This window comes from Elaeis guineensis, chromosome 4, assembly GCF_000442705.2.
Source record: "Elaeis guineensis isolate ETL-2024a chromosome 4, EG11, whole genome shotgun sequence".
Classification (NCBI taxonomy): domain Eukaryota; kingdom Viridiplantae; phylum Streptophyta; class Magnoliopsida; order Arecales; family Arecaceae; genus Elaeis; species Elaeis guineensis.
This window is the reverse complement of record NC_025996.2, coordinates 123001255-123028382: the sequence shown is the minus strand read 5'-3', so window position 1 is coordinate 123028382 and position 27128 is coordinate 123001255. Positions and strand designations below refer to the sequence as shown.

At 40.2% G+C, this 27128-nt stretch overlaps 1 protein-coding gene and 1 long non-coding RNA gene across 2 annotated transcripts in view; both read left to right on the top strand.

The window, feature by feature from the left end:
• LOC105042720 (uncharacterized) overlaps positions 1-21833 on the top strand; it is a 63813-nt gene extending 41980 nt beyond the window's left edge. The window contains exons 4-5 of the long non-coding RNA XR_831577.4: positions 20305-20667; positions 20760-21833. This is a non-coding gene — a long non-coding RNA (uncharacterized lncRNA). The remainder of the gene's footprint in view (positions 1-20304; positions 20668-20759) is intronic.
• Positions 21834-23335: 1502 nt separating this feature from the next.
• Positions 23336-26854, top strand: LOC105042719 (uncharacterized). Its single transcript, XM_019850210.3, is given in 3 exon segments — positions 23336-24300; positions 24303-24407; positions 24410-26854. Coding segments are annotated over 3 exon segments (2388 nt in total). The 5' UTR covers positions 23336-24089; the 3' UTR covers positions 26482-26854.
• Positions 26855-27128: the final 274 nt, after the last annotated feature.

Sequence of the window (27128 nt, the reverse complement as noted above, 5' to 3'; positions counted from 1 at the left end):
GGTATCTTACTGGAGCTAATTGGAGACAGAGATGTAGCTGGAGCAGATGCAGGAGCAGGGTCTAAAGCTGATGCAGTCTCTATTGCTTGTCTCTTCCGACGCACACCTTCTTCCAACCCGCGGACTGATTTCCTCCTTTGTGGAAGCTTCATTTTCGGAGCCATTTGCACAACTAGAGCTTGCAAGGATCTTAGGAGAGCAAATGTGTGGAGAGATAAAAGATTTTTAGGAGAAGGGTAAGGATTTTGGAGAAGAGGAGTGTCGATTTGGAGAAGACGGATAGAGTCTAGGGCAAGCTCGACTCACTCCAAATGAAGAAGGAGAAAAATGGAGGAGCTTGGTTTCAAGAGCACGATTTTGAGAATGAGAGATGGTGGGAGAAGAGTTTTTGGAGCAAAACTTGGGTTTGAGGAAGAAGAGAGGGAGTCTTTTGGCTTAGTGGAAGGAAGAAGACGAAGAGTTGGGTCGGCTCAAGGGAGGTTTTCCAATAAAAGGAAGCGTCCGACAGGTTTGGTCAAAAATTACAAGTTAACCCTAGGGTCGACCCTGGGGGTCGACTCATGTCACAAAGAAATTTAGGAAAATGATGAAATAATTTCGAAAAAATTTGAAATATTAGGAGAAGGATGTTTACCCAAGAATTGATTATGAGAATGATAATTTTGGACATTTGAGCTCCAAAGAAAAGATGAGAATTAAGCTAAGAGATGTTTGGTGGTGATACATTGAAATCAGAGAGACACTTAAGCAGATGGATCAAGAATTCCTAGTTCTCTCCTAATTTCACAAAATCTATCTTCACTTAAGGCCTTGGTAAAGATGTCAGCTAATTGTCTTTCAGTACAAATATAGTCAAGAATTATGTCTTTATTTTGGACATATTCTCTTATGAAATGATGCCTAATTTCAATATGTTTTGACCTAGAATATTGAATTGAATTTTTAGTGAGATTTATAGCACTAGTGTTATCACATCTTATGGGAGTTTCATTAAGTTTGATACCAAAGTTTTCGAGTTGTTGCTTAATCCATAAGATTTGAGTACAACAACTTCCGGCTGCAATGTATTCGGCCTCGGCCGTAGACAGTGCTACCGAATTTTGTTTCTTGCTAAACCAAGAAATTAGGTTTACTCCAAGAAATTGGCAAGTTCCACTAGTACTTTTTCTATTTAATTTACATCCAGCAAAATCGGCATCTGAATATCCTATTAAATTAATTAATGAGTCCTTAGAATATCATAATCCTAGAGTTTGTGTACCATTTAAATATCTAAAGATTCTTTTAACTGCATTCAAGTGTGATTCTTTTGGATTTGATTGAAAACGAGCACATAGGCAAACACTAAACATGATATCAGGTCTACTGCAGTTAAATATAATAGAGAACCAATCATACCTCTATAAAATTTTAAGTCTACACTCTTACCTTCTTCGTCCTTGTCAAGCTTGCATGTTGGGCTCATGGGTGTGCCAATCGGTTTGGAGTTCTCCATTCCAAATCTCTTGAGTAATTCTCTTGTGTACTTACTTTGGGTGATGGAGATTTCTTTCTTTGTTTGATTTGGAGTCCGAGGAAGAATGTAAGTTCTCCCATCATGCTCATCTCGAACTCCCCCTGCATGAGCTTTGCAAAATCTTGACAAAGAGTTTCATTAGTAGACCCAAAAATAATGTCATCAACATATATTTGTATAACTAATATATCGTCTTGATTTCTTTTAATGAATAGGGTTGTGTCTACATTTCCTTTTGAAAAGTCATTATTAAGTAGAAATTTGCTTAGCCTTTCATACCAAGCCCTGGGTGCTTGTTTCAAACCATATAGAGCTTTATTTAACTTAAAAACATGATTGGGAAAAGCATGATTTTCAAAACTTGGGGTTGTTCTACATAGACTTCTTCAGCAATATATCCATTTAAAAAGACACTTTTGACATCCATTTGGAATAATTTAAATCTCATAAAGCAAGCATATGCAAGTAGAAGTCTAATTGCCTCTAATCTAGCAACAGGTGCAAAGGTCTCATCAAAATCAATTTCTTCTTCTTGATTATAACCTTTTGCAACTAATCTTGCCTTATTTCTTATCACATTTCCATGTTCATCCAATTTATTCCTATATACCCATTTTGTACCAATTATTGAGTAGTTTTTAGGTCTTGATACTAGGGTCCATACATTATTTCTTTCAAATTGAGTAAGTTCTTCTTGCATTGCATTAATCCAATTATAATCTTTTTCAGCTTCGTCTATAGTTTTAGGTTCAAGATGAGAAACAAAAGCACAATGATTGAATGCATCTTTAAGAGAAGAACGAGTTCTTACCCCATGTGTAGGATCACCAATGATTAGTTTCTTGGGGTGATTGTGATCATACCTCCATTCTTTGGGTAGATGGTTTGTACCTTGAGATTGTTCTTGTCGTTCTTCACCTTTCTCATCTTGTTTGTCTTCATGTTCTTCATCATCTTGAATTGTTGAATCTTTTAAAGTGATCTCCTTCATCTCTTCTATAAGTGGATCTGCATCATCAAAACTTTCATTCTTCCTTGAAGGAAGATCATTAGTTTCATCAAAGACAACATGTATTGACTCCTCTACTACTAAGGTTCTTTTGTTAAAAACTCTAAAGGCTTTACTAGAGGAGTAACCAAGAAAAATTGCTTCATTGGATTTTGCATCAAACTTTCCTAGTCTTTCTTTACCATTATTTAACACAAAACATCGGCAACCAAAGACATGAAAATATGCAATGTTTGGTTTTCTTCCTTTCCAAAGCTTATAGGGAGTTTTCTTTAAAATTTGTCTAATTAAAGCACGATTTAATATGTAACATGCTGTGTTAATAGCTTCCGCCCAAAAGTATCTTGGAAGGTTGCTTTCACATAGCATGGTACGGCCATTTCTTCAAGAGTTCTATTTTTTCTTTCTACTACCCATTTTGTTGGGGTATCCTAGGTGCTGAAAAATTATGGCATATTCTTTTTTTATCACAAAACTTTTCAAAATCTTGATTTTCAAATTCGGTTCCATGATCATTTCTTCAAGAGTTCTATTTTTTCTTTCTACTACCCATTTTGTTGGGGTATCCTAGGTGCTGAAAAATTATGGCATATTCTTTTTTTATCACAAAACTTTTCAAAATCTTGATTTTCAAATTCGGTTCCATGATCACTTCGAATATTTTGAATTGAAAAACCTTTCTCATTTGTGACTTTTCGATAAAATTTAGAGAAAACTTGAAAAGTTTCATCCTTGTGATGAAAAAGCCAACTAATATTTTGTTAATAATTAATTCATATACATTTACATCAATGAGCTTAACCATCTACAGGCTGATGATTGATTTTGGAATACAATTTCCAATAACTCCCATTTGGACTAAAGCCAATCAGTACAGTATCGTATACCCATCTTCCATTTATGATCTTTAAACTCTTTGACTGCAAGAGCTTTAGTGAATGGGTCAGTCAGGTTCTTCTTTCCGTCGATCTTCTGAAGCTCGACGTCACCTCGATCCATGATCTCTCGGACAAGATGGTAACGACGTAAAATATGCTTCGTACGCTGATGGGCCTTCGATTCCTTCGTTTGAGTAATGGCTCCAGTGCTGTCGTAGTAAAACAATGGCTCCAGTGCAGAACTGGATCATCAATGGAGGGTGGCACTCCGAGCTCATTGATGAATTTTTTCAGCCACAGTTTTCTTAGCAGCATCGGATGCTGCGATATACTCTGCCTTGCATACTGAGTCGGTCACAGTATGCTGCTTAAAATTTTTTCAGCATACAACACCATCGTTTAGGGTAAAAATATATCCCAACACGCTTTACTATCATCACTATCTAACTGAAAACTGAAATCAGTGTATCTCATAAGTTTCAAGTCAGATTTTTCATAAACGAGTCATTGATCCTCAGTATTTTTCAAATATTTAAAGATAATTTTTGCAACCTTCCAATGGTTCTCATCCGGATCAGACTAGTATTTACTCACTACATCTAGTGAGTATACCACATCCAGTCTCATACATGTCATGGCGTATATTATAGAACCCACTGTCAAGGCATATGGAATTCTACTCATATGTTCTCTCTTAAGGGATTCTCGGACAATCTTTTTTCGAGAAAAAAATTTTATGGCCTATCAGAAGATAGTTTTTCTTAAAATTCTTCATGCTGAACCATTTAGCATGGTATCTATGTACGTGGACTGGGAGAGCCCAAGCAGTCTCTTAGATCCCTATAGATCTTCATCTCTAGGATGTAGACTACTTCTCCCAGATCCTTCATAGAAAACTGTGACGACAGCCACATTTTTATTTTCTATAATTCAGGAACATCATTCCTGATTTAGAGAATGTCATCCACATACAAAATAAGAAATACAACAACGAAACCATTAACCCACTTGTATATGCAGAGTTCTTCTCCATTCTTAACGAAGCCATACGTTCTGATTGTTTTATCAAAACGTATGTTCCAACTCCGAGATACTTGCTTCAATCTATAAATGGATCTCTGAAGCTTACACACCTTAGACTCATCTATCGATACGAACCCTTCAAGTTGTATCATATACACCTCTTCGTCCAGCTTTCCATTTAGGAAAGCTGTTTTCACATCTATTTACCAGATTTCATGATCCAAATATGCTGCTATCGCAAGTATAATCTGAATGGACTTGAGCATTGCCACAGGAGAAAACGTCTGGTCATAGTCAATACCATAATGCTGACGATATCCCTTGGCAACCAGACGAACTTTATAGTCTCCATCTCCATCTGCGCCGCTTTTCCTTTTGAAGACCTACTTATATCCTATGGATTTTACCCTTTCGGATGGATCAACAAGTGTCCACACTGTTAACCTTCATGAACTCCATTTTGGACTTCATAGCTTCAAGCTATTTCTCAGAGTCAGACCTCTGCATTGCATCTATATAGGTGATCGGATCCTCGTCATTCTCATCAAACTCAACAGGATCACCGTCCCAGATCAAGAAATCGTAATTCTGTCCGACTGACGCGGTATTCTACCAGATCACCTTAAGGGTGGTCTACATTGGGCTCTGGGTTTGATCTAATCAAATTCGGTTCAAATTCAGTCACTGATGTCGGTTCTTCTATCTGTCAAACTTCATCAAGCTCCACATTTGAGACACTAGTTCTTTTACTAAGAAATTTCTTTTCCAAAAAGTGTGCCTTACTGCTGATGAACATCTTTTGTTCATCAGTCTGGTAGAAGTAATATCCCTTAGTCTCTTTCGGATATCCTATGAATAAATATTTATCAGATCTGGATCCAAGCTTGTCTGTTTTCAAACACTTGACATAAGCAGGATATCCTCATATCCTAAGGTGTGAGAGTCCCGACTGACGCCCTGTCTACATCTCATGTAGAGTTTTACTTACAGACTTGCTTAGAATCTTATTAAGTAACAAGCTGATTCTAATGCATATCTTCAAAAAGAGATCGGCAGACTCGCAAAACCCATCATGAGCTGAATCATATCCAACAAGATTCAATTCCTCCTTTCAGACATCCCATTGTGTTGTGGTGTCCCAGGAAGGATTCATTGAGAGAGAATCCCATTCTCCTCGAGATATGTCAAAAACTCACCAGTAAGGTATTCTCCTCGGTCTGATCGAAGAGTTTTAATACTCTTACCCAAGGTTCGCTGTACCGGTACCGAACGGCGTGTCGGTGCCGGACCGGTATGGTATGGTACCGGTACCGTACCGTACCGACACACGGTACGTCTAGGCATACCGGTCTGGTACCGGTATACAATATTTTTTTCGATTTTTAATTTTTTTTTAGATTTTTGAAGTTAATAATTGATAAATACAACCTCAATATGGCATTATATTACATATTATTGACATATTTGGGTTTATTTTGGAGTTAGGTTGCGGTACAAAGACTCTTGATCCAAAATTTCAAACATAAATTAATTTACATTATATTTCAACTATGTCATCTTAACGAAAATTAACAATTTTGGTGTCATCGTGTAGATCTTTCAAAGATCTATCATATATAATTAAATCATACCAAAATCATAAAATTTTGGCATGATTTTCTCCTATTTTTATTTTATCTCATTTTTATCCTATGTCTAACAACAAAAACAAAAAAAAATATTTACTAATAAAATAACAGATTATCTTATCTCCGACCAAAGATCAGCCTCTTCTCAAATCACTCCAATTTCATGAAATTTTGCCGTCTTTTCTAATTTTTTGGAGGTCTCAACGATTAAGTTACCCACGGCCATGGGTGTTCTCTGAGAACTCTCAAAGAACACCGAAGGTCTGGTGCTTATTAAAGCACCAGGCCCTCCCCCATGTGAAGTGGGCCACGCCCATTTCTCTCCCCCCTCCCTCCCCCCAACCACATGAAAAGGCCCCCACCTTCCCCCCTCCCCCATGTGAAATGGTTTCCTGGGCGGTATGGTTCGGTTCACCCTGAACCGATGGCAAACCAAGCTGTACCGCCCGATTTCGAGCGATATGGGCCCGAACCGCACCGAATCGGGCGGTTCGGTGCGGTTCGGGGTTGTGTTCCGAAAAAAAAGCTCGAACCCGATCGATAAGAGATCGGTCCGGCTCGATATGCCCCGTACCGGATGGTTCGGCCCAGTATGGCGAACCCTGCTCTTATCGATTTATTTTTCAACCTCATTATGGAATCGTTTGAATATTTCAAACGATTAAGATTTATGCTTCATAAGGTTGACGTATCCATATCTAGATAGGTCGTTTGTGAACGTAATGAAGTAATAATATCTATCTCTAGCACTTGTGTTCATAGGTCCGCATACATCAGTATGTATTAGATCTAGAAGTTCACTGGCTCGCTCACTTTTTCTAGTAAAAGATGATTTGGTCATCTTTTCAAGAAGACAAGACTCATAGTTTGGCAGTGATTCACAAGCACTGACTTCAAGGATTCCTTCTTATGTTAGTCTATTTATCCTGTTCTTGTTAATATAACCTAGCTTATAGTGCCAAAGATAGATATCGGACACATCATCTACTCTAAGGCATTTGCCGGACGTGTACACTACATTAATAGACTGTGATATTATGTAAATCTCATTGTTCAATTATCCATTCGTAATAGTAATACCATTTAAAATGACATTACAAAATTTTTTTTATTGATATTTCATAACTATTTTTGGCCAAAAGGCTTACAGAAATAATATTCAATAAAACAACTAGGATAGAAGTGACATTCACTGAGAAGATTGATATTAGACTTGGATACAAGTTTGACAATCCCTATAGCTAGAACTGAAACTTGTCTTCCATCTCCAACATTAAGAAATCTCTCATCTTCTTCAAATCTCCTACTGACCTACAGACCCTGCAACGAATTACATATATTAATAGGGCTTCCGGTATCTAATACCCAGATAGTAGAAGCACAAATAGAGAAGTTGCAAGGAGTTATCATATAAATACCTTGCCCAACAACAGCTTGCTTCTTCTTATTCGGCCTGTTCGGATCCAGAAAGGCAATGTACTGAAGGCAGTTCCTCTTTCAGTGCCCCCGCTTCTTGCAATAGAAGCATTCTGCCTAGCTTTGATCGATCTTGGGCTTCTTGGTCTGACTGGGCTGAGACATCTTAGCACTTTGCACCTTATTTTTCTTTCTTTTCTTAAAAGATCGACACCCAGAAGAAGACCCTCCTACTAAGTTCACTGACGCCTTATGGAGCTAGCGATCTTTCTCAAAGTTCTGCAGCAACCCCAGTAAGTCGTGATAGTTCGTTGCAGGGTTTGTCATTCTGAAATAAGTAAGAAATGGGAGGTATGATTTATACAGTTTAAAATCGTATCTTTCCTAAGCTGTTCGTGCAAGAAAAATTCGAGCTTGCTCAAACGCTCAATTAACTCGATCATGTATAGTATATGATCAATAATTGACGCCTCTTCCCTCATCTGGGCATTGAAGATAGCACAACTGATCTCGTGCCTCTCAACATCTTGAGGAGTGCCTAAGGACTCGTTCCAGTTCAACATTTGAAGCATGTCCTCTAACTGAGCATATACCAATTATTGGAATATCACCTGCTCTGATACCAATTATTGTGATATTACTCGCTCTGATACCAATTGTTTGGGATGTCTGGCTAGGACACCACCTCCACAGGATCTTTTCGATACCACACGTCGCAACAGAAAGAAAGAAGAAATAAAACAGAAAATACACAATCAAGTACGTAGAATAGTCCAAGTGTTGCCTCCATGGGGCATGCAAGCTTCACTAGGAGAAAGAAACAATACAAAAGGAGAACATCCACTCTCAACTCTGTATACACACCTCTCTCAACTAGAAGCTACCCTCACAAAATCTCTCTCAAAATCTTCCAAGGAGATCCTCTCATAGGCTTGCCAGTACCAGGATCCTCGACGTCCCTGGATGCTTTCTGTGGAAGCTGCTACATCGTGCCTCACCGTAGCTACTCTGCCTGATGCTTTGCTCTGTCTCCGATCCCCTGTCAGTGCTTTGCAGTGTCTGCTCTGCCTGCTGCACATCCTCAGCGCATATCGGACTCTCTCTCGATAGCTGCCAAGGCCTCTCCTCAGCTCTGATGTCTCCTCTACATGATCAGGACGTCATCAGCTTTCCAATGCAACAAATGGCACGTCAATCGGAGTTTCATAGACTCTAAAAACTCCAAAACACTGTTTCTATAGGATACCGAGGCCAAATAAAATCCTAGAACCATCTGTGGCCATCCAATCATGATCAGCTCGCACCAGAGTCATCCGATCATGATCGGCTCACACCAGAGCCGTCCGATCGCGCACTACAGCCTCAGATCATGCTTGATCACCTTCGGAGTCATCCTCAGCCGTCCGATCGCGAACGGCTCGCTTCAGAGCCGTCGGATCGTGCAAAATCACTCATGGACCGCGTGATCAGTCCACGCAGCCTCTATGGACCACCCAGCACCCTGCGGTCCATAGTGGACCGCATAGGGCGTTGGGCCTGGGTGCCCATGCGCATGTTAGGCCGGTCGCGAGCGCGCGGCCCAGCGCGCCAATTCTCGAACCTGCAACTGAACTTGTCGCTCATTGTTGCCAGCATGATGCAGCACATGTGGTTCGGTCGTTGAGCCACTTCTAGTAAGTATCTCAGACCGCACCACGAGCATTCGGGACTGGCTCCTTAGGTGCCAAATCTGTCAGAATGTATAAGATCCGCTCGTGCTCTAGGATTATCTTTAATTTTCGATACCAGCTATGGAAATTAGGTCTCGTCAGCTTATCACTATCCAATAGCGATCGAAGCGACAAAAAAGTGGTCATATCTGAAAGAAAAAATAAGGTCTAAGTAGTATATGAATTAATTAAGCCTAAAAATTTGGACTTTAGTTTAAAAGTTCTCTCACTATTTTATACAAATTGGTAGCCTGTACCTCCAATTCGAGGAATTACTTTAATTTCTTAGTGGATGCTAGAATCCACACAGACTGCAGACTGCATTTAGGTCCGAGTGTGGCTCGACCAATCCTTACGCATCTATAGGTAAGTTCATAATCAATTATTTCTCTAAATAATTTTTAGTATTTCATTTCGTCCTAGGCTACATTTCAGTAGGCTTTGACCTCCACTGAATGTGCTGGTTAGGTCCAACTATTAACATGACAAAATTCAGCGCATCAGACTAACGAATGACCAAACTCAAGTGTGGCTCGGCTAACCTGACCACCTATTAGAAAGACAGCTAAATTATCATATTATGAATAATAATTCCAACAGTTAAATGAGCACCAGATGTATGGCGCCATCCAATGATCATTCAGACCGTTGGACCCATTACCATGCAATTTAATGGGAGGCTATGATTTAGTTATCCCGATAACTATTTCATTTTATGGACCTAATAATTTAGAGGATTTGGTTAAATCATTTTAAGAGAATTAAAAAGACTGACCAGCTAATCATAATCCTCCCACTGTCTTCACCAAGTCATATCAAAGAAGACTAGATACAAACCGGTCTAGGGGCACCTAAATTAGTCACACTGATTTATCTATGTGACATGGGTTAGTTTAAGTCAATGAGCAACCTAATTGAACACAGATCAACCATATTGGTCAGATAAGTGAGATCGGTGAGAGGGATATGGCATTAACTCGTCATAGACTCAATCTATGCGAGTAGCTCTCAATTTATGACCACCGGTCAAGACTGTCAAACTTACCTTAGACACCAATCGGTTTATCTATTTCAAGTTGGTCTACATAAAGACTCAGGCTCAACCACTGAGCCACCATCGAGGTCTATCTTGTTCTAATCAAAGATATGGACTTTGACCAACTACAACTATTGAGAATTGACCTAATCAAAATTAACAATTAATTAGATTTGATCAATTATTTAACATAGTCCATTATCAATGTGATTTCTAGCACTAGATCTAACTCAGTTAAATGAACCTAACTCGAGCTAACCCATAAACCCATGATTAATGAAAATGGCCTTAGATCTTTGATTCTCAAATCTAGATCATTTAATTCTTAATTAAGTTTAGGGCTGACTTGGGTTGGGGTTCGGTATTTGAAAATAGTTTCAAATTTTGTAAAATATTTCACAAATTTTCATGCAATCAACTATAAATTGATTTCAGATCTAACATATAATATATCAAATCTAAAATTAATTCCAAAGCTCCTTTCGCTATTCATCTTCATGGAAATAACCGCATTGGACCCCTACACACCATAGATGAACCCCATCGATGGGAGGAGAGGACCATAAAATCCTACTTTCTCCTATGATCGGACACTGATGATCTTTCCAATCCGACTACTATACTACTCAGAATTAAAACTAATTATTTAGATCTAATCTAAACAATTAAAATTCAGATTTTATAAAACTATATGCAGAATATACATGTTATAAGAAACCTGACTCTGATACCACTGTTAGAAAACTGCAGGGGTTTTATGCATGCATTTTAAAATTTTTCGCAGCGGAATACAATCTGATTAAACATTTTCATCTAAGATGCATGCACATGATCATATCATTAAACACCCTACAAATGGATCTACAATATGTATATATGCATGTAAAAATCTGAACATTTAAAATCTGCATGATGTGCATGAAAACTAGTAAAGCAGTAAATCTAATCTACTATTACAAGGGATCCGAACCCTATACTTGAGCATGGATAGTCGAACACCGCGATCGTAGATGTGGATCTGGAGGTCCTCGCTGGTTGCTTGCTGCCGCATGACATGTTCGGGCTCTACGAATCGTCCACACGAAGCCCTTATCCGATCTACAGTCCTTGAGAGTGCTAGCTCGCGAAGATCGCTCTTGATGGCTGATCTAAGTTGATCTTCTTTTGGAATTACCTCGGATCCTTCTGAGGTTGAAGATGGATCAACAAAAGTTGCTGGAGGATGGAGGAATAGTAGGGAATTACCTAGATCTAATCTGGATCTCCCTCTCTCCCAAATACAATTCAACACCAAGGCTGAACACTCACCAAAGAAGAGACGGTTCTCTTCTAATCACACGCCAAAGAGATGGCAACCCACCCCTGATCCTTATAGCCCTAAACCAAGTTTGGCCCCTCTCCTTGCTCTTTCTCTCAATGGAATAGCAGAGTTATTTGTCGCACCAAAAACAAGCACTTTTAAGCTTGCCGAACAAGAGAGATAAGGATAAGATAAGAGTTTGTTTTGAGTTCAAATTCAAAACATTTTTGAATTCAAACTCTTGCAACCTTATTCCCATCCAATCTTAGATTAGAGAAGAGTCGAACATGAGCAAATGGTGTGGAAAATACACCGGGAGCTTCTCCTTTTTGTCGCACAAAAGGAACACTTCACAAGTGGCTGGCGGGTGGAATAGATAAGATAGGATTAGGGTTTAGTTAGAGTTTAAATTTAAATCTAATTTAAATTCAAACTAACTAACCTCCACCCTATCACTAATGTGCGACATGGGGTGTTTGCTGGAGACTTCTCATGCACAAACAAGCTTTGTGCTATGAGAAATGTCGTGGAGAAGAGAAGGTGGCGCAAGGGAGTTCAAATATTTGAATTTTGAATTCAAACTTGAATTCGAAATTCAAGTTGATTTCAAATTCAAATCAAGTTTGATCCAATCAAACTCTATCCGATTAGAAGTGATTGAACCCAATCTAATTTGATCCTAACTCAATTAAGAATTAACTGGGTTCAAGTCCTGATCAAATCAGGGCTTAATCTCCCTTAGCGATTGGGTCATCCTATAATCTAATCGTATTTGATCTAATTGAATTTAATTCAATTAGACTTAGTTCAGACTTTAACACTCAATCAAATTGAGTTAATCAGCAATCTAATTGTTGACTAATCCTCCTAATTATCACTGATTCTCAGCGAATCAATATATTGCAACTATTGAACAGGGTTGATCATCAATCGCATTGATGATTTTATCCTCAAATGATTCTCAATCATCGATCAGCCATATGATCAAGAAGGTATTTCTTATGTGTGTGACCTCATAGGTTCGAACCAAAGCTGGTAGTATAGGAACAGGTTTCTGTACTAATCGAAGTGACCACCTAGCAATAGTACCCGACGTTCGGATAAATTGAATGTGTGCGAAGCAACATCCAAGAACCTAATGGATCATGGTTACCGTATAATTCATCCCTTTGACCCTTGATGCTCAGGATGACTTCAGAGTTAACTGTCAACTCTTGATCACTGCATTCTAATTGTCTTAACCTAATTAATCCTGTGACTCCTCACAAGGACTATCCTGACCAAGATTCTGCTAAGTTGAAATACATTGAGGCATACTTTCCAATAACTTGAAGTAGTCAATTCCATCTTGACTCACACACCGACTTTACAAGTACTTAACTGTATCCAAAAATCTTCGATCACTGAATTAGAAATTCAGATAGTCCGACACCAAAGTACAGTGAGTTGCTTGCAAGTCACCATGGTGATCTCAGATCGGAGAGACACTTATACCCATATCCCTTCGGAGAAACTCTTAACAGCAGAATACTCTAGAGTTAGTCACGTTCAATGAGATGTACTCCTACATCTCACCTGCATGCCATACCAGTACTCTACACTCAGTTAAAAAGACAACCAACCCATATGCATACAACGACCTACACTTGATATAGCTACTTTTTATTAATAGCATATCGTTTGGTCATGAACTCGTTTAAAGACTAAATGATAAATCCTCCTTTATTAATTTAAAATAGTCCTAAGGACTTCATCACAAACAGGAGTTCAATAAAGAAGACATACAATTTATGATGAAAAATCAAATAATATTTTATTAATAATTAATTTATATATATTTACATCAATGAGCTCAACTATCAACAGATCGACGATTGATTTTGGGATACTATTCCAACATAAGGTACATGCGAAAACAGTCTCTCTACAATCTTTCTCATATATTTTTCTGATTTCTGACTTGAGCGTCGGAGGGTTCCCGTCAGAGCCAACTCCGGCCAGAATTTACTTATAGGATTCTCTTCCGGAAGGACACACCATCGCTCCAGCCTTTTCAATCGAATCCCAGATTTCAACGGCAACAATTAATATAGTGTAGAAAGATGGTCCAAATATTGATCCTCCCATATCCTATGAGATATATAGACTATTTGCAACAGCAAGTCACAAATATCAAATCTTGGATTGAGAGTTATAAAAGGGAATGGAATACTTATAAGGTGATATTGATGTTTGATGGTTGGTTTGGACCTATTAGGAGGATCATCAACTTCTTAGTCTATTGAGATAGGATAATCATCTTTCATACTTCAGTTGATGCTTCAGACAAAATATATGACTCTAATTATATTTTGGGCTTGATGAGAGATATAGTTGATGAGATTGGTGAAGAGTACATTGTCCAAGTGGTCATAGACAATGGGGCAAACTACATGAAAGCTGGAAAGGATCTGATGCTGGAAAAGTAGTATATATATTAGACCTCTTATGTAGCACATTGCACAGGTATGATGATGAAGGATATTGGGCAGCTATCTAAGATAAAATCCATAGTAGATATTGGACAATCAGTATCTAAAACATCTACAATCACACTTGTGTACTTGCTCTTATGTTAAAATATGTACAAGGGGAGCTACTTAGACCAGAGTTGACAAGGTTTGCCACTAATTATATAGCATTGAAGAGTCTTATTAATAATAAGCTTGGTTTGAGGGCTATGATGACTTCTAATGAATGGAGGGCTTTCAAATATGCAAGGACCAATGATGGATGACTTGTTGAGGATATTATATTAAGTAATAATTTTTGATTTAGGTGTTCTGAGGTGGTTAAGGCAGTAGAACCCTCATATGTAGTGCTGCGGATGGTAGATACTGAGAAGTTTTCCAAAATATCTGTCTGCAAAGAAGAGATTATAGCCGCAGTAGGACAGAAGAAAGCAGCATCTTATTTGCGTATCATTAAGGACGGATGAGATACTTCAAATGGAGAAGGAATTGCACTTGGCAAATAAAATTTGTTTGAATCTTAACACCCACTTATTATTTATTGATTAAGCTATGAATGTCTTTGTTCTTAATCAATATTATCTTATTTTTCATATAGCCTACTATTTAAATCCTAAATATCAATATGACCATAATATTGTCTTGAATGAGGAGCTTCTGATGGCACTAAGAATATGGTGTATAGGCTAAAAAGTGATTTGAATTTGTCTATAGAACTATAAGTGAGATAATAAAAAAATAGATGCCTATCATAGTAGGATTGTTGGTGTATTTTTAACTTATATTAATTTATTAAAATTAAATGACTTTCAATGAGAAGTCTATATTGATTGGGTAGGAAAAATTTTTTGAGAGAGAAAAGGGAGCTTTAAAAAACAAGGAGCACATAGATCCAATAAATATGGGACTATTTTTTATTATCGTTAGTTCTTTATATCTATGTATAGCTGAGGAACTTAAACATTTATATACATATGTATTATTTCAATTTAGGGGAATGGTGGTCCAGTGAGGCACATCCGCATCAAATTTAAGAAAGATTACCATTCGAATCATATCACAGACCGTCTTATCAAGTGGATGCGAGTGAAATTAGAGTACATTTGCCCTGATCCATATGAAGATCAGAAGTTACCTAACTTCACAAAGATTGAGAGATCTGGTTTATGTCTATTATAATATGAGGTTAAAGCTCAAGTATGTCAAAGAAAAAAAGCCCAGACAAGATGATTGATTTGAGAACTTTGTCCATGATGAAGAGGATCCTATACTGAGCTGGATTACAGATCAAGAAGGATGGATCCACTGATGTTAGATGAACCAGAAGATCCCCCTGACCATGCAAAATAATAGCACATGAGGTAGGGGTACAAGATGCGGATTGATGGGCGGCCTTTCATTTATCTCCCGTTCAAAGTAGAGTGCAAGATACTAGTAAAGATGATGGTGGATCAGGTAGCAGATAATCTGAGGATTCTAACCAACAATTTGATCATGGAATGTTTAGTTCAAGACATCAAATAAGGATCTCCAAAGATAGTCAAGGTATTGGGATTATTAGTAGAGATAGGGTAAGTCAACAAGTAAAGGCAAGTCAGAGCTCGAGAGAGAGCCAGAGAGTTGCAGTTGAGAAAAGATGTGGAAAGTCTAAATCAAAAGGGAAGGCAACAATTGATCCACTAGAGCCAATTGATGATGTGCAGGTTTGAGATGATGATAGTGAGACACCTAAGCCCTCAGATCTTGGATTGTCTAAATCATCTCGTGATAATAGCGATGGTGATAATGATAGCAAGACTGATGATGGATCTGACAATCATGATGATCAGGGTGGAGGGGGTGGTAAAGCATATGGGATCAGTATTTTTACTAAAAAAGCATATTTCACCCACGCTATGCAAGATCAAGACCATAAAGTCAGACTCAGATCTAGATATTAGGATGAGGAGTTGCTAGGCAATAAAAGGAGAGGAAGAAGAATTGTTGCAGGAGGTGGCACATAGGCTGCAGATATTTTGAATCTTTTTATGAAGAGTTGAGAATAACTGAGGAATGTTGACATTGGATATATCTGAAATTTGTGGCATAGATGGAGCAAAATGGTTTGAGAAGTAGATTAGAGTCTGAGCAAGTTAGGTCATCATCATCAATCAGAACAAGATCCATTGGAGATCAGATAGCCAAAGTATATATCATGGCCCTTCTCTTTCTACGAATGATTCAGATGTACGCTTGCAATGGTCATATCCTGAGGAGTATTCTCATATGCAGTATCCATACTAATATGGATACATTTTGGGGCCATAAGTATAGTATTACCTCTCATTATCCTAACCAAGGATGAATAGTCTCTTACCAATGTACTATCAAGAGGGTTATCCTAGACAACATCAAATATGAGATGAGCAATAAGGATGGGCTCGGTATCAAAACTGGTATTATATTCAATACCTCGATTATAAGTAGGATCCAAATGTTTATGAGTATCATAGGCTTTCCACTTGGAATTAGTAGTAAATTTGATATGTTTATCTTAAACTGATAAATTTATTTTGTGTTACATTAAATTATTAGCATAATTATATTTTTATATACAAGTGACTAAGCTTAAGTAGTATGGATTGCAGTTTTTTCATCAAACTTCGACATTTTTATTTTATCAAGTACTTATGCATGCATCAATTATGAGAGATCGTTACTTCATAATCAAAAAAGGATCTTCAATAACCTGGAAGATCATAATGTGTCATAGAATTAGTGTGAAATAGAATGATCTAAAATAAATATATTACTTTTGAAGTTCAAATATATTTAAATAATAAATAGATAGGTAAAACTTCAAGATAAATTTTAAACAATAATTTTTCTATATATATATAGAGCGTCCGAAGCATGTGCTGGGACTCCCGATCGGGATGGCCATCGAGACAAGGTGGGATGCAAGACGTCTCATTTCGGGCGAAAATCAGGGCATCCTCGTCTCATGGATTTAAATCCTTGATGGAGAGTATATCATCTAAAAGCTTTCAAACCCGAGCCCAACCCATTTTTGAATCGATTTTGACCTGAATGTTCAAAATTCAATATCTCTCTCATTTTTGCTCCAAAAAATATGAATTTTATATCCACAAAAAGCTTATGAAGAATTGTTTACAACCATATAAATTTCATAGTCCGAAACAAATCATAGAGAGAGAAATGATTAGAACAAGATTTCAATTCAATTGGTTTGGGTCACTAATATCTCTTAACGTACAAAAACTTATGCCATGAAATTTTTCGCATTACATCACATATATAATCTAGTTACATGCAAAATTTCACAGCCTAACAATAACATAAAAAAAATTCACAAACAATAACTCAATAACAAGTAATCATCTCTACAGCATATACATGATAAGGAAACACCCCTATATGCTCTTATGCGGATGGAGTTTTTGGATATTAGCATAATTAAAAGTAATTTTTTTTAATTATAATGCTCAAAATTCATAAATTCCAAACATTCAAGTTTTAAAAAGTTACCCCAAGGAACCGTGTGGAGTCAACAACCAATCAACCAAAATACTCATGGTCAAACATAAATCATGAATAAAAAATACTTTGTCCACAACCCAAATCCACTTGCTCCTTGATGTGTTGCAGAGATAATTTGAGAGCCATATTTTTTTTCTTCTATGTTCACTGTTCCCCTTTACATTCTTCGATAAAAGATATTCTATTTTATATCTCTATAGGAGATAACTATCTTTTGCAGTTATAGTGGGAGAATTAATAACTACCCACTCTTATTCAAATAGTGGGGAGTTATCCAAAAAAAAGGATTAAACTTCTCCTTTTATTATTATTATTATTTTATTTTAATAAGCCCATCATGGACGGATGGTATAGAAACACACATTTCCTACAGAAGCCATGTATATCCGGTATAGCTTGTTAAGAGGTGTGCTCGGAGAGGTGGATTCAGCCGTTGGATTTGTGATTAGTGGTTCGATGAAGATGCACAATGATAACCGACAACAGTCAGCCATCCTATGATCCAAGCATCCAGAGGACTGTTGATGTAATAGTTATAAGCTCTACTGATAACATATCTTTGACATTCTCCTTCTAAAATTGTGCTCGAAGTGGAGAATGTATGATATAATGCACCAAAATTAGGGAAGTATTGTGGAATTAATAGGAAAAATGCATGCATGCATTGGCGTAGGAGGATACAGATCATTTGCTGAGTTCAACTGGACTCTGTGAAATGGGGGTGGACATCTGAAATTCTTGGTGTGCAAATAGGCTGTAAAATTTTTCCTAATGATACTATAAACTGGAGTTGAATATATTTGAATATGAAAATGATAAGATCCTGACTCAATTGTCTAACGAGCAGAACTTCATTCTACATATTTGTGAATATATATGTTATCTGTAACAATCAGACTAATAAAATTAATGTCATATTTTTTAGAGATGATGCAGTTAACTAGTTTCTATTACATGAGAACTACTTACCTGCGAGCCAAGTATATTCAATAGATGCAAGTTACAACAGTATAGGTTTGTTTTCTGTTGGAACCAATGCTTGATTCTATATATTGAGGGTGTTTGGATGTGCAATATCAAAGGAAACTATAGTCTTGGAAGTTATATTTCTGGGTAATTTGAAATTCATTAATGTATCAGCATATGAACCATAACCCTATGAGAAAATGCGAGAAGCTGAGAACCAACCTTAGATGGTTTGGTTTCACATATTTCATGCCTGACCGTGGACCTGCGTACACATGGCCCAACATGCACCCTCTCCTACATTTATATCTTTCCCCTCGTTAACGTCTCATCTTTTCTCTTCAATATTCCTTGATCTTTGTGTTCGTTCTTTAGTTCTTTGTTATTTTGTTTGCTTTTACATTGCATCAAGTTGTTTGCGGCCTTTAAGACATCTATGTTTGGAGTGATGGAAATCGAGTCAAGCAGTGATCCATCACATTTTATTTGGGGCTCCAATTCTTTCCTCTGTTGTCTGAAACTTTAGTCTTAAGGCATATTGATGCCACTTTTTTAATAGTAGTTCTGAGAAGATTCCATTTCCATTCTTGGTGAATGACTTTTCAGCAAGCAATTCACTCAAACGAGTTTGTTCTTGTATCTCATTGATGGTTGAATGTCTTGTTCAATAACTATGAGAAAAATACAAGTTCTTTATTCAGAAATAACTTGTTTAAACCTTTAACTATTGATCGGTTGTCTATATCCACCTACCACCAGTTAAAGCCTGAAACATAGAATCAGGAAGACAATTTATTGGATTTGAGAACAGGCATCAGTAATATTGGCGTGTCTTCTATTTTACGATAATAATGATGTCATTTTCTGGGAAAACAAGATACTGCTGCTCATGTCCTGAAACACATGATTAAGACACTTACCTAATATGCGAGGTCCATTGCAGTTGTAATTTTTTATGCAGTTAGGTATTATGATGGGGTGGGGGGGGACTCATCAGACATGCATTTTCTTCTGCCTTCATTAAACATTCTATCATTGCATTCCTGTCCACTGTGCTTTTCATAATCGGCTTTCCATGCTGTCATTGATTGCATAATTTAGCCTTTAATGAAAAAAATCCTTTATTCTCGCAAGTAATTAATTAGTAAATTGGAAGTTTGGAAGAAAATTTTAAATGTCTTTTCCATGGTGTGAGACTTGTTCTTTTCTTGAGTTTCAGTAAACATAGTGATCTTGGGTCCTTTCAGATCTGCCATTAGTTGTTTGTCAAAATCTGACAGTGCAGTGCATCATCACGCAGCTGCTAGTTTCGGACTTCACCATCACAACCAATGACCTTGGATGGAATGAAATCATGAACTTGTGGAGTTGCAGAAAACCAAGTGAATCATTCGGTGATCTCCCTATTGGTTCTTCATAACATTCCAAAAGTTTTAATGGAACTCTCAGCCTGTCACAACCAAAAAGCTATTTTCTTAATGTCGTCCTTTATTATGTAGAATGTTATCGTCTCGCATGCATGACCTCACATTTTGTATGATGCTTGAGATGAAAATGATGGATATCGTTATAGCTGTTCTGCTACAACCTCGCACCGCTAGAGATGGCAATTAGCATTATGTATTATTCTCAATTACTATTGGTATGCATACTTGTGTCCTGAAAACATGGTCGTTCATGTTGGTCTTTGTTTTTTAATTTAAAGGTAAGAGTATAAGTTAACTTCTGCAGAGATTATGCATCTTTAAGTTTTTTTTTTTTCGTTATGTGCAGTGAGAGGAAGCCGAACAACTTGAAGCTTTTTGCATGTGAACACAGTAGTGGTGGTTGAAATACCCATATTTGCCTTCCAATTTACTTCATCACTGTCCCATGATGCTTATCACTGCTACCATGGTCTCCATGTTACAACCTTATCTTATCACGATTCCATCGATGGCTTGGAAGTGACTTGGTTTGCTGATAGTTTTGAGCCAAAATACACTGTAGCTGTGTGCAGCACTTAAAAGTTTCTTTTGAAAAGGTTGCAGGCCCTATGATCGTTGCCCAGAGGGAGACTGCCTGCCATCACCATGTCAAACACCAGAAACCTGATGTTGACACTATATATGTATATATATATATATTTTTTATGAGGTTTGCAACATTAATCATCTCGTTAGGCCTTTTCATTTCTTTTTATATCCATGACTAATTTGCACCTTTATAATTGCCTTTATGTTCATCAGGTGAGTCAAGATCTTTGGCCCACAAGAAACAACATGAATTACCCTTGCACATCTCAAGACCAAGACAGCCACATGGGTGGATGCATCAAAGCACAGCATCTGGGTAGCCTCTTCTTTAAGAGTGTCAAGGTCACAAGCACGAGGCCCTATGGTCTCAATTAAGGCAAAATTTAAGATGCTCATGTTGCGAAGGACGGCGACTTGATCTCATTAAGGCCTTTCTATTTGCTATACTTGTCGAAGAAATACAACCTGCGGCCTGTCGCTCTTGCCTGCTCCTGGACCATTTGAGGATTGAAACAAGCCTGTAAGCTAAAACCTTGTGGCAATGCAACCGATTTTTTTTCCGAGGAGATGAAGATAAGGATCGGTGCTCTCTCTTTCACCATCAAACCTAGACATTCTTAGTGGTGGCCATGAAATTTTCATGATAAGGGAGCAATCACTTGAGGAATTACAAGGTTGGCATATTCCTCCTAATAGGAAGATTGCAGACATCTTTCTGTTGGGGAAACGAAAGCTTCTAGTTTGAACCAAAATCGTTTCTTTTCTCAAGGAGTAATCATTTGTCCTTGTATAATTGAACCAAAATCTCAGCTTAATCTTGAAAACAGAGCCCAATATTTGCTGAAGCAGATAAAAATGATGGTCCCTGGTTCCCACTGTTCTCAAGGGGAATCAAGGGAGTGAGAGCTCTCACCCTCTTTACTTTATGGTTGTATGAGACACTTGTTTCTTTAATGATCCATCTCTCTCCTTTCCGTATCACATGTCGTGGTTGTCAGGCCACACCTTTAAGCGAGTTGACGAGTCTTCCCTGCTTGGTTGCCATTAGAGAGAGAAGGTTGGGTGTTTGAGTTAGAGAGAGGGAGAAAAGTCGATTCGACTTTCCCACCCAACAGCTTTTTGGCTCGGAAGATGATTTCCCTTTCTTGATATATGGTTTCTGCACACAGGCCCTGCTCTCTTGCGCCCCATCCCACGCACCCAAACAAAGACCTACTTTTCCCCTTCTCTCCCCTCTCTCTTGCCTCTCCTTACACCCTATTTTTGCTGTTTTGGGAAACCAATTGATCCAGACCTATAGTTGTGAGCATGGGCAAGCCTCCTACCCTCCATATCCCTCTTCTCTGCTGAGCTATTTGAATGAAAAAAGAAAAAAAAAAAAAAATCATGTAATCATCCATCAGAAAGCTCCAAGGCTTTCCATGAGTTAATTTCTTGCTCGTATGAATATACAAGATGAACATGAATAAAAAATTATATCCTACATCATGTGTACCATATTGATAGGCATCATACTGGTTCAATTTCGAAAAGTCTTACTTAACTTGGTGATATGTCGAATCGGATTCGTGTGCTGTACTATTGATGCGATTTACGTGATGTATGATATAATTTGTCGAACATGGATAGTGTTTAAAATTAAATATATAATATAAAAAAAATTTGAATAATTTAAATGAGAAATCTTGAGAGGTATGATGGGAAAGAGAGACAATAAGTTGGTGACCACATACACCGTCTTGATTAGTCAAAATTGAGAAGATTTTTTGGGCGCCACTTTTTCTCGTATCCGCCCATGTGGGACATGAGAGTTCCTAAACAAAGGCTGGCTAATAAGCATAGACCCACTCGGAACCACTACACCTAACACTAATGGCGACCTTGTAATCGCGTTTAGCTCGCGCCCTTAATGTGGCAGATGATATGTGGACGTAGGCGTACGTTCTCCAACAAAGCACCATCCACCGGATTGAGCGAATCATTCAATAAAGCGTGTGAAAAGACTAAAGGAGATTATATTGGATCGTTTTCTAGAAGAATGATTAAAATAAAATAACCCTTCATCTTAACACGTTCACTAACTTTTAATGACTGTATTCATTGTACACATGCCCGCGAGTTATGACCAAATACGTCTCCATACACCCCATCCCACTAAAAATGGTACGATGTTGATGTATGACAGGCAATTTTTTGACCCCATTTGCTAAATCCAATCCTTTATAATTGTATTAGTGGGGTCGCACCTGCACACCCACTTGGTAATTCATTTAAACCTCACCCAAATATTGTACTTAATTTCCACCAAATGGAGCCACCAAGAGATCCTTATTCTTGACATATGCATCAAACAGGGAGTGGTACGAACGTAGCACAGTGCATGGTAGGTGATTATTTTGGACTGGAAAAAAAAAAAAAAGGCCTAGGTGGGTGATAGGTACGAATCGTGTCTATCCAAAGTTCCTCTAAGGCTAGTAGCATCATGTGCAAATTATGTTGAGCCCCAAACCTACCCATTATTCTCCAAGTATAATTGAATGTAGAGGTTATATATAGCAGCAAATACCTATGATCATTAATTCTTTATTTTTGTGTATGCTGGTACAATCCTATCCTATATATATATATATACATGTAGTACTATATACAGATTAAATAATCATATTTCTGGGCATTCCTCTTACAGGGTGGTCAACCCACCACAAAGACCAGGGGGGGGGAGGGAGATAGCTACATTTCCTTAAATTCCTAGGTTGCCCTCCCTTCTCCCTCTATTTCCTCTCTCTCTCTGTCTCTCTCTTTCACACTCTCACTTTCCATCCCATTTCTCCCCTCCTTCAATCTATTACACTCTTCCTGCTCCTACTACAGCACAGGAACAACAAGCTCCCAGAAAGCCAGAATTATTTATTTTAGCCCCCAATCCCCCACATCCAAAGCCCACAAGAAACAAAGAGCTGGTTAAAAGGAAGCAAGGGGTGGGAGAGAAAAGGAGAAGAAGACAGAGAAGGCGAATAGAGGCGGGGGGGGGTGGGGGGAATTTTTTTTTTATAAAAAATAAAAATAAAAACGATGTCTTTCCCCTGGTCTCTGCTTGTGCTCTTTGTACCCATCGTGTCCAAAAACCAAAACCCGTCAGCACCAGAGCAGTGAGCGGACCGGCGCAGGAAGGCCAGCGGGATCGCCGGTTCGTGGCATGGACGCCCCCGACGGCCACCAATTCCGGCCCCCGCCGGTGGTTTCCTCCTGTTAAATGCCCGGCCATCGCTCCCTCCACCGCCGCGGCGCCCGACCCCGCAGACGTCGACGATGGAAGACGCCAGATAACAACCATATATGGATAGATAGATACCAATATCATCAACAACAACATCAGCAGCAGGAACCACATAATATAATACTAGTTTGGTTTGGAATCTCTTCTTCTTCTTCTTCTTCTTCTTCTTCTTCTTTTTCTCTAAGCTGAAGGATCGAGTTGGAGCAGTGCAAGGAGTTTGATATAGAGGGGGAGGATCTGTTGTTCTTCTTTTGGTAGTACTGTTCATGGCGACAGCGAATGCCTCCACTTCGGCGGCGGCGACGGCGCTGGACCCGCCTGCGGCGTCGGCGATGGAGGAAGCGGCCGCGAAGGCGGTGCACAAGAGGTACGAGGGGCTGATGACGGTGCGGACCAAGGCGATCAAGGGGAAGGGGGCGTGGTACTGGGCCCACCTCGAGCCCATCCTCGTCCAGAGCTCCGACACCGGCCTCCCCAAAGCGTCAAGCTCCGCTGCTCCCTCTGCGACGCCGTCTTCTCCGCCTCCAACCCCTCCCGCACCGCCTCCGAGCACCTCAAGCGCGGCACCTGCCCCAATTTCACCTCCCCTCCTCCGCCGCCGCCCCCGCCCTCCCCTCCCCACCCCCCAAGCCCATCTCCTCCATCGCCCCCTGCTCCTCCATCGGCCACCACCATCACAACAGCCGCAAGCGCTCCTCATCCGCCGCCAACCCTCCGCCGGGCTCCTCCTACCACCACCACCTCCACTCTTCCTCTCTCGCCCTCATCGACCCTTCCCGCTTCTCCTCCTCCTCCTCCCCGACCGCCGCCTCCGCTGGCGGCGACGTCGTCGTGTACCCCTCTTCCGCCACCCCGCCTCCGCCGCACCACCTGGTCCTCTCCGGCGGGAAGGAGGACCTGGGGGCTCTGGCGATGCTGGAGGACAGCGTTAAGAAGCTCAAAAGCCCCAAGACCTCCCCCGGCCCTGCCCTCTCCAAGGCCCAGGTCGACTCCGCCCTCTCCCTCCTCTCCGACTGGTTCTACGAGTCCTCCGGCGCCGTCTCCCTCTCCTCCGCCGAGCACCCCAAGTTCCGCTCCTTCCTTCACCACGTCGGCCTCCCCATGCTCTCCCGCCGCGACCTCGCCGGCCCCCGCCTCGATGCCCGCTTCGAGGAGGCCCGCGCCGATGCGGACGCCCGCATCCGCGACGCTCTCTTCTTCCAGCTCTCCTCCGACGGCTGGCGCCCCCGCGACGCCGCCTCCTCCTCCTCCTCCGACGCGCTCGTCAGCCTCTCCGTCAACCTCCCCAACGGCACCTCCGTCTTCCACCGCGCCGTCCTCACTCACGGCGGCGCCCCCTCCAAGTACGCCGAGGAGGTCCTCTGGGACACCGTCGCCGACGTCTGCGGCAGCTCCGTCCAGCGCTGCGCTGGCATCGTCACTGACCGCTTCAAGTCCACGGCGCTGCGCAACCTCGAGAACCAGCACAATTGGATGGTCAACCTCTACTGTCAGCTGCAGGGCTTCTACAATCTCATCAAAGACTTTGCTCGCGAACTCCCTCTCTTCCACTCCGTCGTCTTCAACTGCTGTAAACTCGCCACCTTCTTCAACACCAAGAACCAGGCTAGAGGTATCTTCCATAAATACCAACTCCAAGAACTCGATCACACATTCCTCCTCTGTGTCCCGCCCTCGTTCAACTCTTCGGCGGACAGAGTCTCCCACAGCAGAGAGATTGTTCGTGATTTTGTCCCCGTCTTCGCAATGCTTGAGGACATCGTGGCCTCTTCCCGAGCGCTCCAATTGGCAGTCCATGACGAGTCCTACAAGCTTGTCTGCCTTGAGGACTCAATAGCGAGAGAATTGGGGGAGATGATCCGGGACATGGGTTTCTGGGGCGATTTGAATGCAGTATGCTCGCTTGTTAAGTTGGTCAAGGAGATGGCTCAGGAAATGGAGGCCGAGCGGCCGCTCGTTGGGCAATGTCTCCCTCTGTGGAACGAGCTGAGGGCAAAGGTGAAGGATTGGTGCAACAAATTCAGCATTGAGGACGGACCTGTGAAGAAGGTGGTCGAGAAAAGGTTCGAGAAGAACTACCATCCCGCTTGGTCGGCGGCGTTCATATTGGATCCATTGTATTTGATTAAGGATTCCAGTGGGAAGTACCTCCCACCATTCAAGTGCTTGACGCCGGATCAGGAGAAGGATGTGGACAGGCTGATCACTAGGATGGTTTCCCGAGAGGAAGCCCATATTGCATTGATGGAGCTGATGAAGTGGAGGGCAGAGGGGTTGGATCCTCTCTATGCACAGGCAGTGCAGGTGAAGAAGCCCGATCCAGTGACGGGGAAGATGAAGATTGCGAACCCACAGAGCAGCCGGCTCGTGTGGGAGACGCACCTCAGTGAGTTCAAATCACTAGGGAAGGTGGCTGTGCGGCTCATCTTCCTTCACGCCACCTCGTGTGGATACAAGTGCAATCTGTCGCTGCTGCGATGGGTGTGCATGCATGGCCGCTCAAGAGCGGGTATGGATCGAGCTCAGAAGCTGGTCTTCGTGGCAGCCCATGCAAAGCTAGAAAGGAGGGATTTCTCAAATGAGGAGGAGAAGGATGCGGAGCTCTTCGATGATGGGGAGGATTATATGCTACATGAGTCTGCCTTTGTGGATGCCTAATCGGTGTAACATTTTTATTTGATTTTTTTTCTTTTCCTTTTCCTTTTTCCTGCCTTTTGTAGAATTGGATTTGTAGGAATTGGCAGAATTTTTTCTACAAATTCTTCGCTGCGCCCATGTTGTTTTCCTTACTTGCTGGATGGTGGTGAGGAAGGATTGAGGGCATGAGAGGGACATGATCAATTTGCTGAGAATACAGCATCTCATGCCTGGGCATATGATAATGTGAGGCTTGTTGAGTTGCACAAGGGAAGTCTTCTTGTTTATAACAGAATTGATGAGAAAATTAGAACAGGAAGAATGAATGTAACATTTTGGTTATTGAGAAATAATATTGATATGAAGTTGGAAGCAACCAGCATCATTTTGATTCTTCTCATTGTTTCTTTTCGCTTCCTTGCCTTGTTGGATCCCGATGAATCAACTTACCATGATACCTTGTACATTCCATAGCTCTTGTTTTCTTCAGCATGTGTGGATGTCCGGTTGCTGCATTGATTGATTCAAGAACTATTTGTCATCGTCAAACAATATGTTCTTCCTATTTCACGAATATATTCTCCATGGAGCCATCATGTTTCTTAATGTTTGTGTGACCAGAGAACCTTCACTTGAACTGGCCTTTAGCTATTAAGAACATTCACTCG